This window comes from Sinocyclocheilus rhinocerous, unplaced genomic scaffold (assembly GCF_001515625.1).
Source record: "Sinocyclocheilus rhinocerous isolate Xijiao unplaced genomic scaffold, SAMN03320098_v1.1 scaffold138, whole genome shotgun sequence".
Taxonomy (NCBI): domain Eukaryota; kingdom Metazoa; phylum Chordata; class Actinopteri; order Cypriniformes; family Cyprinidae; genus Sinocyclocheilus; species Sinocyclocheilus rhinocerous.
In genome coordinates this window covers 1054630-1065711 of record NW_015635519.1, presented here as the reverse complement: position 1 = coordinate 1065711, position 11082 = coordinate 1054630, and the positions used below count along the sequence as shown (strand labels likewise).

The following is an 11082-nucleotide window of genomic DNA, read 5'->3' as shown; positions in this document are numbered from 1 at the left end:
TTGTGTTTCCGCTCCTTGATTCGCCTGATTACCTGTGGGATCAGGGCAATCGGGGGAAAAGCGTAAAGGAGGAGGTGGGGCCAGTCGTGGGCCAACGCGTCCCTATCCTTTGAAAAGTAAGTTGGGCAATGAGAGTTGTCTTCTGAGGCAAAGAGGTCGACATCTGCCCTGCCGAAGATCTCCCAGATTTTCGGAACCATTTGAGGGTGGAGCGTACACTCCTCTGAGGGGACGTTGCTCCGAGACAGCATGTATACTCCTTGGTTCAGCTTGCCCGGTACAGGCCCGGTCTACCTTGACGCGAAGGCGTCCCAGACGCCAGGCGCAGGATGGAACTCGCGGTTTCAGCCAATACCGAAGGGGCCGCATGCGGAGCAGGCCCAACTGTAGTACTGGAGACACCAAGGCCATGAGACTCTTGGCAAAATTGACCCTGAGTCCCAGGCATTCTAAGTGGCTGAGGAGGAGGGATCTGTGAGATAGTAGCTCTGGCCAGAATGAGCCAGTCGTTGAGGTAATTCAGAATGCGGACTTCTGTGCAGCGGTAAAGCGTTCAGCGAAGCCTTCAACTGCAGGTCCAAACAGGCCAGTAGGGGAAACCGGGGAGTCGAGGAAGGGGACCTTATCCGCATCCTTGATCTCCGTCAGGTTTAGCCATAGATGGCACTCCAGCACCACTAGGCTGGTCATGGTTCTGCCAATCGCCTGCGCTGTCATCTTGGTGGCGCTTAGAGCCAGGTCGGGGTCGCACTGCGCAGCTCCTTAAAAGCCGGGGGGTCTGGGCCGGACTCGTCCATGCAATGGAGGAGCTTGGCCTGGAAGACTTGTAAGACCGCCATAGAATGAAGCGCTGAGGCTGCTTGTCCAGCAGACGAGTAGGCTCGTCGGGCGAGAGCCGAAGGCGCCCTACACGGCTTGGACGGGTGGGCCGCCTTTGCCTTCCAGCCGATGGCCGTGGGCGGGCAGAGATGCGCGGCCACTGACTCATCCAGGGGAGGCAGTCTGTTTTAACCTTTTTCTTTGGCGCCGTCGACTGATGTGAGGGCGGACGAAGATGAGGCAAGAAGGCGGGCCGAGTAGGGGGCATGCCAAGACCTGGTGATCTTGTCGTGGACCTCCGGAAAGAATGGTGAAGCTCGTTGTAGGGGGGCCTGACTGCGCCCCGGCAAGAACCACTCATCCAGGCGGCTGCAGGTGGCTCCTCCAGCAGAGACCACTCCAAACCCAGCTCCTCCACCGCTTTAGACAGGACGCGGAAAAGCTCGGCATCCATGCCCGTGCTGGCTGTGCTGGGTTGTGCAGATGGCAAGGGGGCGGGGTCGACGTACGAGCCCGACAGCTCCTCCACATCTGAAGCCTTCAACGACATGCTGTCGTCCATGGCGTCACACTCGCTTCCTCCAAATGAGACCAGATCGCTCGCAGCCGCAGAGGGACGCTGGTCTGGGAGGGAGAAGTGGACTGGAGAAACCTCTATGAGCCGAGAGAGTGAGGCACATGGGGGCTCAGCCGGCGTGGGCTCACTCGTCACCGAGCACTGAGTTCCTCTGCCCCGCTGCTTTTTCCTCACAGGCTCCTGGGAGGAAGAAAGCGGGAGGGCGCGAGGGGTGGAGTCGCTCTCTGAAAAGAAAGCTTTCCGCGAGCGCAGAGAGGCGAGACTCATATCCTCATAATGAGAACATTCCGTCTCAATGAGTGCTGCTTCAGCGTGGGCGGCGCCCAAGCATGAAACATACTCACTGTGACCGTCAACGGCGTGCAGGGGGGCCCTGCACGAACGACAGTAACAGCGCGGCATTTGAAACAACGCCGAAAATTTGCTCTTTGAAATTTGTTATTTTATATCGCCGGATAGCGGCAGGGAACTGGAGACCGTCACTGCTGCAGCGCGTGGCGGCATGAAGTGGAGAGAATGGCCGAGCAGGAAGGGGTCTCTCGATCCGCTGTGAGGCTTGATCACGGCAAAGGCTTCGTAGTCTCGTAGAGCGAAGATCTAGTAGTCGTCGCTGAAGGAGAATAATCTGAGGATCCTATGGCGATGTGCCCCTTATATAGCCAGAGGACCCCGCCCATTCTGGCGGGCTTTGGCGGGCTTTACCGACATAGGCTCGTGCAGCTCTGCTGCCGAGCCATTGGTTCCTTTTTTATTCACTGCACGAACCAATGGTCGTGCAGTTACACTGCGTTATTGAAAGGCATCGGTCATCGGAGAAAAAGGAGTTTTCCCCAAGCGTCTTAAACAGACGTAGTACGAGTGAAGTATCGATAGGGAACACATATTTCCTAAACACCAAATTTGCATATTAGAATTATTTCTGAAGGATCAAGTGACACTGAAAATTAGAGTAATGGCTGCTGAAAATTCACATTTGCATCAAATGAATAAGTTACATTTAGAATATAATCAAATCGAAAACTGTTCTTTTAAACAGTTCTATGCACCCTTGGTGAGCATAAGCGACTTCTTTAAAAAAAAAATCGTATTATATAATATCCAAATATTATCCAAACTTTTGATCAATAGTGTAGTTTGTGATTTACATATCATTCAGCTGAACATGAAAATGAAAAATGCATTTCTCCAGAAATTATATCTCAACTTTTTCAGAGATAAATGCTTTAAATCAAGAACATATCCACTTAAGTCAAAGTTTCTGCTCTGAGAATAATTTGCCTCAAGCAAGATCCATTTATATCACACTTCTAATGAAACTAACTGAAAGCTACAGTATGCTCATCCAACCATATGAAATTCATTAATAGTCAGTCACCTTAACTATCAGACACATTTTTAAGAGGCCAGTGATCTCATTAACAGTGTTAAGATCATACTGACATCCTGAGCACTGATTTTATTTTAAAAGCAATTACCAAACAAGTCTCTGTCACTATATCCATTATCTCCATTGTAATTAATTGAACAAATGCCTGAAACTTGGTATTACAAGCACTTCCTGTGTCTGTTTGCCTCTTTACGAAGAATCGCTTGTATTCCCCAAAGCGTCTGCAAAACGACTAAATGTAAATGTAATCTCACCCTGTCTTGAACACTGTATAGCATCTACTCTAGCTTATGTCTTCCATGACAAGTAGTTTTGTGGGCCTGTGCCAAATAACAGCAAATGACAGCATTACTGTTAGGGCTGTGACATGAATACTGAGTATTTACAGCATGCCATAAGTGTCAGGTTTCTTCACACATACCTTTTCCTTATCTCACTGTTCAGGCTTTTCTTGGAAGTGGATCCATCTTGGCGTGCAGGTTTATCTAGGGACAGAGGGGCATCTCGAATGGGGTGGGGCAGAACCATAGTCTCCTGGATAACCGGGAGGGTCTCCTCATCACCACCCTGCTGACCCAGGTGCTGCTTGGCATAGTCAAACCCCTGAACATGCTAAGCAATGAGCAAACATTCACATATTTGATTACAGACACGAAGGTTATTTTTATATGCACCACACTGTAAAATGGTAACATCTAAATTAACTGGTCAAAAAATTTAAATAAATGGGTTTTGTTTTGTTTTACTACCAAAACAATTATCTGGTTGTGCATTCCTTTGGACAAATGTTTTGACTATATATTTCAGGCATATATTTAAAAAAAGTATACAGTATGTGTTGTCAAAAACATGACTGCTCTATTAAAATACAATTTGTTAGCATCCTGTGAATATTAAAGGGGTCATATGATGCGATTTCAATTTTTCCTTTCTCTTTGGAGTGTTACAAGCTCTTGGTGCATAAAGAAGATCTGTAAAGTTGCAAAGACTAAAGTTTTGTAAAAATCGACGCGTTTCAAAAAGGCGGGGCATAGAGGAGAAACAATAATGTACAGTATGTGGAAAATAATGTGTTTTTTTTACTTTAAACCGAATAAACACATTTCATTACACCAAATAAACAAAATAATGTTCTTTTTAGCAGCATCATATGACCCCTTTAATGGTTCAATAAATGCATCGCTAAAATGCATCGCTAAAAATGGGGTTTATGTGATACCATCAAAAGTATTCAATTTCATTCAAATAAAGAACTCATTTATATAACTGGAACAATCTGACTACATTGGATTAGACCAAGGAAAGTTCAAGAGTTCAAATGTTAATATAATCCTTAGATCTAATGAAGGTAAACAGATTTAGCAATGGAGGGCCTTGAAGATGAGACTTTACTCAAATTCTGATTAATTAAGTAGTCTGGGGGGAATTTAGTGGATATTAATGAATTTATTTAAATATACAAATTAGAAATTAAGGATGCTGTCACATGAATGAGATAATGAGCTATTTAAATCCTTAAAATATGACTGACAGGAATAAATTAACACTCTTAATCCTTAATTTAGACTCTGATTTTTCATTTTTGGGGTCATGCCATATAGAAATATCACCTAATATACAGCAGCATTTCTAGACTAGTTATTTTACAATATGGCAACAATGCTACTATGTTCTGTTGCAAAGCAATCCTGCAAAATGTATCTCAGACATTTTGTCTGTTTTCTCTTCTAACATTATCCAGCCAAAGTTGTATTGAGTCTCAGCAGTTTCTGGACAGCAATGCCAGGACAGCACTCTGGGGTTGATAGTTTACAGGGGAAGTTACATGTGTAGTAAATGTTTACTTGTTTGCCACTTAACTAGATGTTTTCTGTTAATGTCATTGAATTTTATTTTGCTCTCAGAACTATTTTACCCTTGCTAAAGTTATGTGCTGAGAATCTAAATACAGAAAAAATATAAAGGTCTATATATTTTAATACACTTAAATGTCACAAATTCTAAGCAATTCCATCTCTTAATTTTACAACTAGTTGGAGATGATTAAAAACATATATTTGTCAAATAATTTATAATAACAGAAACATAAATTCATTGGAAATAGACCATTTGGATAATCCACTGAAAAAAAAACAAAAAAAAACAGAACAAAACAGGTGGATGGCCATAGACAAAGCAAGTAATATCTCAGTTAAGTTCATTTTAGAATATCAAATCAATAAAGATATGTTTATTTAAACATTTAAAAAAAAAAAAAATTTCAGACAAGGTATTGGTTCAAAAAGTGACACTGCTGTCACTGGCTTTGATCTTAACCCATAACTGTAAGCCATCCTGAAACTACTGGCCTGGCACTGCTGTCCGGAAAACTAATGTGAAGAAAGTGACGTGACATGTGGCCAAGTATGGTTACCCATACTAGGAAGTAGTGCTCTGCGTTTAACCCATCCTAAGTGCACACACACGGCAGTGAACACACACACACACCGTGAACACACACCCGGAGCAGCACGGCTGTGCAGCCCTGCAAATATATTCTAATAATAATTATAATACACTGCACATGTTTTGCAAATAGCAAATCCTCAGTTACTGTATAACTGAAGGCAAGGAGGCATTCTATAATGGTCAAGCCAAATTTAGGCAGTAGTTTGTCAGTCATAGCAAATGATAAACGAGGCCAGAGGGTGTATATGGGGAAAAAGCAGGTCAGATCATTATACCTAATAAATAAGACATATTTGACATTTTTAAATAAGTGCTGCTGTCTGCATTTCTTTTAGAGAGGAGGATAGATGTTTTATGGTTTTACACAATTGATGTATTAAATGCATTTTTATAACAAAGAGGTTTCTGTCCCTTCCACAGTCCCGCTAGCCTACGTCCAACTAAATCATCAGAGGATTTCTGAACTTATTCCTAAAATATTCAGCTTGTTTAGGCATACAAGCACGCAAAGGAACACACACAAATACATGCACACACACACACATATACAATCAGGTCCTAATCTAGAAAAAAAATACTATTGACATAATGTTCATAGGAATAGTTCACACAAAATTTTGTTCAATTCAGTAAATATCATATCATATCATGTCATTCAGAATCTGTACGAATTTCTAAATGTTTTGTAGAATGTCAAGGCTGCTCTTTGCCATACAATGAAAGCATGAAGTGTTCGTTTTGAAACTCTACATTCCTGTCTCCATTCTCTTTCATTGTATGGAAAAAGCAGCCAGCACACTTCACTGAACATCTCCTTTTATGTTCCACAAAATAAATATAGACATACATGTTTGGAATGACACACAGGTGAGTCAATGACGAAATAATTTGACTGTTTTGGGTGAACTAACCCTTTAATTGTGCACTATCATTAGTACTTTGTCCCTGAGACCTGTCTACTCTACACATCATCCTTAACACTGTGTGCACATCAGGAGTCCAGAGCAGCAGGTGAGATGATTGAAGAGCTGAATAACTACCTGAGGGTAATAACCCACGTCTCTCCAGTAAGCAGTCTAAATGAGAGAAAACAGCATGAAGATCATCAATCATTTCTATCTCTCTCTCATACACTCTCTCGGGATGTATTCCCAGAGGCAAAGCAAGCAAAGCATGTAAGAGTTTGAGAAAAACCGTTGATGAAGCCACTGTAAAATATGCTGAGTGTACAAAATAGCATGAGTTATAATGAGAGAGTTAAAGAGCAAAGCGGTGCCTTATGGGAAATGGTCAAGCAGGATGTTTATCCAGTCACTGCCGTACCTTGACTCGAGGGTTGAAGTTTCCAATGGGATCGCTTTTGAAATCGCTCTTGTTTTTATGACACAGCACCGTGGTGATGATGATGATGATGAGGGTCACCACACCGATGGGTGCTAGCACTGCAGCGATGATCCACAGGTTGTTGGGTGGATTCTTCACTACGGCTGCATGGTGGGAAACACTGTTAATCTTTTACATATTAAACTATCATGCAAATTGTGTTGCTTAAATATTTTGACAAAAATATTTTGTTTCTACAACAATAATTGGTTTCACCATCACACCATCACAATAAAGAGTTAGCAGATATTAAGCAGACAGTCTACTCTAATGAGAGTTAGTTGACATGTAGGTGCAAATTTACTTAAAGTCAAAAAAATGCTCAAAAGGGTCCATCAAAATAAAATGTTACCCAATAATTTTGTAAGTGACTTTTTATAATCCAGGTTAAATAAATATCACAATCATTATTTTATTTTATTTTTTTAACATTAACAATGTAATTGATGTTTAATAAAAGCAAGAATATTTATAATCATTTATCGGTTTTAAGCAATTTTACATTTAATCAGTTTTCTCCCGCCGTACAGATCGCGTTCCCCTCGGTAAATCGCATCCCGGGGGTTCCCCTCGGTACAAATCGCGATCGCGTTCCCCTTGGTAGAAATCAATCGCGCTCCATCGTCGGGCCCTTACAATCATCCTAACCTTCCCCCCATTTACGGTGCCCCTGCACCTACATGTCAACTAACTCTCATTAGAGTGTTAGTAGACTGTCTGCTTAATATCTAACTCTTTATTGTGATGGTCTCCCAACAGACATTCTACTGACTATTAAGCCTTAATCTTAAAACTTAATCTAACCTTAACCCTACCACTCTACTAATATGTAGGTGCAACATTACTTATAGTCAACACAATGTGTTAAAGCAAACATCAAAACAAAGTGAAACCAAAGATGTAGTATGTGAACAGAGTCATAAACCAATAATAGTGTAATGGAGGCACATGAAATGTTCTGGTTTTGATTTAAATAAAGCTTTGCCAACAGTATACGATATCTATCATAATGCTGATCACCACAACAAATAATTTGATAACATTTTTGCATGTCTCAGTTGGAGAAAAAAGTATCCTTAGTTACATATCTATATTTTTGTAAGTGAATCTTTTGTAAATTAAGTAATTCTGCATACAGTAACATTCCTGTAAGTAAAATTTTGGTCCCACTTTATATGTGAGCCAAAATCATCACAATTAAAAGAACCAAAGACTTAAACTACTTCAGTCTGTGTGCATTGAATTTATTTAATACACGAGTTTCACAATTTGAGTTGAATTACTGAAATAAATGAACTTTTCCACGACATTCTAATTTATTGAGATGCACCTGTAGTTGTCTTTAACTACATGTACTTTTATTTTACTTACAGTATGCAAAATAAATAAATAAATAACTGCTACCTATTGTGTTCATTTTGAATTGCAAATCACTTGTTGAAGTGCTATTGAAGTGGTGTACAGTTAAGGTTATCGACAGGTTTGGTGGTTTGGTTAGGCTTAAGGGTTGGTTAAGATGTAGGGGTACTGTAGACAGTGTAATTTAGTGATGTAACTACATAAATTATTACAGATATAAATTCAGATTTTTTTTCAATATTTCTAAATATAAGTACAACGTAAAAAATACAGGTATGTACACAATTGTGCATGGTATTAGATGATTAATTTTAATTAAGTACATAGTAGTTTAAGACACAATACGAAGTGGGTCAAAAATGTATATAATTCTAGTAAGTAGAGAAGATAAAGTAATTTTGACCTTCAGCCTGCAGTTGGACAAAGTATCCCAGCGTGAGCGCCATGGTCTGCGAGTCCACTGTGTTCAGAAGCTTGGCTGCAGATGTGCCAAGCAGTGGGGTCCCATTTTGCTGGACGTAGTAGGTCATCTCAGCTGGGTTTTTTGGCCCATGTACACGCCTGATACTAACCATCTGAATACAATGAAACACAGCTTGATCACTTCCTGTAGGCACATTTTCATTTGGTAAACCTTAAAAGTTGAATATTTTCCATCAAATAACCTACAGGAGGGAGACTGGGGGGTGTGGTGACACTGTAAGATTAATTAATTAGAAATGAGCAACAGGGGTGAAATCACTATCATGCATGAACCCCTTCTGAGGCAACAGAAGTAGTTGTAGAGTATAAGTTTCTGTGTGAAAATTTAAAGCAATTGTTGCTGGTTTATAATTGGATTTGTGCAGAAATTCAAGGAGAAATTCTGTCCATGTTACACCCCACCCACTCCACCTACTGTTACAAAGTTGCATACAATACAATACAATACAAATGTTGCATTAATTCTGGAAAACAGATTCACATAACCTAATTAATAAAGTAAGAAATTACTAAAGTTGGGTACAATTAGGCTGAGTCATTTCTTATAGCATGTGAATGTGTTTTCTAAAATTAATTCTATTTTACAGAATTATTTGTTCGTAATTACTTTGCTAAATTAGCACTTTCAATTCTATTAGGTCATACCTGGACAGTGTAACTGCCCACTGTTGTTGCCCGCTTGAAGCGGACGCCTTGCTGGTGAGCTACCATGAAGAGCTCTGCCAACCGCTCCTCCATCAGACTAGCAAAACTGTGGTACTGTCCTTCTAGAGAGGAGTTTTCCACATCCTGAATCACTGCAGAGACGTGGAGAGATGTTACAGTTTTTTTCAACTGTTTACACACAAAATCTTTACTTGTCACACAATTTCTGAAAGCTGACACTCAAACACCAGAACCACACACACCAAATCTGCAAAACCATACACTAATTCTCGGCCTTTGACTCAGTTTTCAATTTCATAAAACACTTTTTGCAAAACACACACAATTCTCTATGTAACACACAAAAATCTAACAGGAATTAATATTATGGCAAAGGTGTTTGCAAATGTGTTTGAGATGTGTTTGTGATATTTTAAATGCAGTGCTTCATTTTGCAAGAGATGTGAGGCATTTTGCATTTTGTGTGTGCAATACTTGGATTTGTGTGTAAAGTTTTGAAAAAAAAGAGGCAAAGTTTTGAAAATGTGTGCAAGCAGTTGAAAAAAACTGTAAATGAAAGTTGAGCGATATTAAATGAAAGGTTACACACAAAGAAAACAATGAGCGTTTTTTACGTTCAGCATGCGTGCGCGCTGTCTACTGAACATAAACAACGCTGATTACAATCAGCAAAAGCATGCGCATAATGAACGTAAAAACAACACTAATTACGTTCTGGGGTACTCTGCAAAATGGCGGAAGACGGTAACTCGGGGAGAGGAATTGCTGAATAAATTATGTTATTATTGTTTTCTTTGCGCACAAAAAGTATTCTCGTATAGCTTCGTAAAATTATGGTTGAACCCCTGATGTCACATGGACTATTTTACCGATGTCCTTGCTATGTTTCTGTGCGTTGATCGTGGTAATATCCTTGCGGTCTATGGAGGGTCAGAGAGCTTTCAGTTCCCTTTCAGTCAGTCACGTTCAAGTTACATCAGTGACTGACTAATTGGGATCTCGCTAGAGAGACCAATCACCTTCGAGTGTTAACAAAACAAGCCAAAAAGTGTTGGCGTGCGATCTTTGCGTCACGCACCCAGCCCCGTAGCGCGGGTATATAAGGAGAGCGTGTGCAGTCGCACAATCAGCTTTTTCGCTTCGGAGCCGAGCCTTTCAGCTTGTGTCTTCAACCGAGCAAGAGTGTCTGAAAGACAGCATTTCACAGTGTTGGTGTTACGGCGCGTCAGCGGAGGTTGCTGGTCCAGTGCTGCTGCCTTTGGTGTTGGACGGTGTGCTGCAGCTTGTCAAACTGCGGTCGCTCTGCGACCTCTCCTGGGCGCTTCAACACTTCCTTCTTTCTAAAAGAGCAAATCTAAAAGAGCTCCACGAGTTACGCGGCGTCTTTTTAAAGATGGCCTTCCACTCGTGTGTTTCTGGATGTGGTCGCTACCTGACTCCATCTGATGGTCACGATCGCTGCATCTCGTGCCTGGGCTTTGAGTACGCTGAGGCAGCGCTCATGGATGAATCATGTTCTCATTGCGGGGACATGACCATCGCGATGTTGCGGTCGAGGCTCCTCTTCATCAAACGAGGAGGAGTTCCCCTCCCCATGCCCCGTTCTAGTTCCTCCCAGCAGCAGACTACTTCGGCGTGTGGCCAGGGCGATTTGAGGATTACAATGAGGGCTTCCCCATCGAGTGCGTCTCCACGGGCCCCTCACTCCTCCAGCACATCGCACCCTCTGGTGTTCTGCGATGAGGTGACTGAGTCCTCGGACAGGGCGGGGTCTAGCATCTCATTCGGGCCTCCAGGGGCATTCGGTTCACCTCTGTGCCGCACAAGGATGCTCCCATCTTGCGAGCCGAAATCGCTTCGGTTCACCTCTGTGCCGAACAAGGATGCTCCCATCTTGCGAGCGGAAATCGCAGTCCTGCTGGCGAAGGACGCGATAGAGCCGGTCCCTCCAGCCGATATG

At 41.9% G+C, this 11082-nt stretch overlaps 1 protein-coding gene across 1 annotated transcript in view; it reads right to left on the bottom strand.

Annotated features, from left to right (window-relative positions):
• Positions 1 to 11082, bottom strand: part of LOC107746957 (UPF0606 protein KIAA1549L-like) — a 75305-nt gene that overhangs the window by 3455 nt on the left and 60768 nt on the right. Inside the window, exons 9-13 of the mRNA XM_016561315.1 lie at positions 9102 to 9253; positions 8377 to 8548; positions 6555 to 6718; positions 6272 to 6307; positions 3205 to 3395 (exon numbers count right to left, since the gene is read on the bottom strand). Coding sequence (XP_016416801.1) covers positions 3205 to 3395; positions 6272 to 6307; positions 6555 to 6718; positions 8377 to 8548; positions 9102 to 9253 — 715 coding nt within the window. The remainder of the gene's footprint in view (positions 1 to 3204; positions 3396 to 6271; positions 6308 to 6554; positions 6719 to 8376; positions 8549 to 9101; positions 9254 to 11082) is intronic.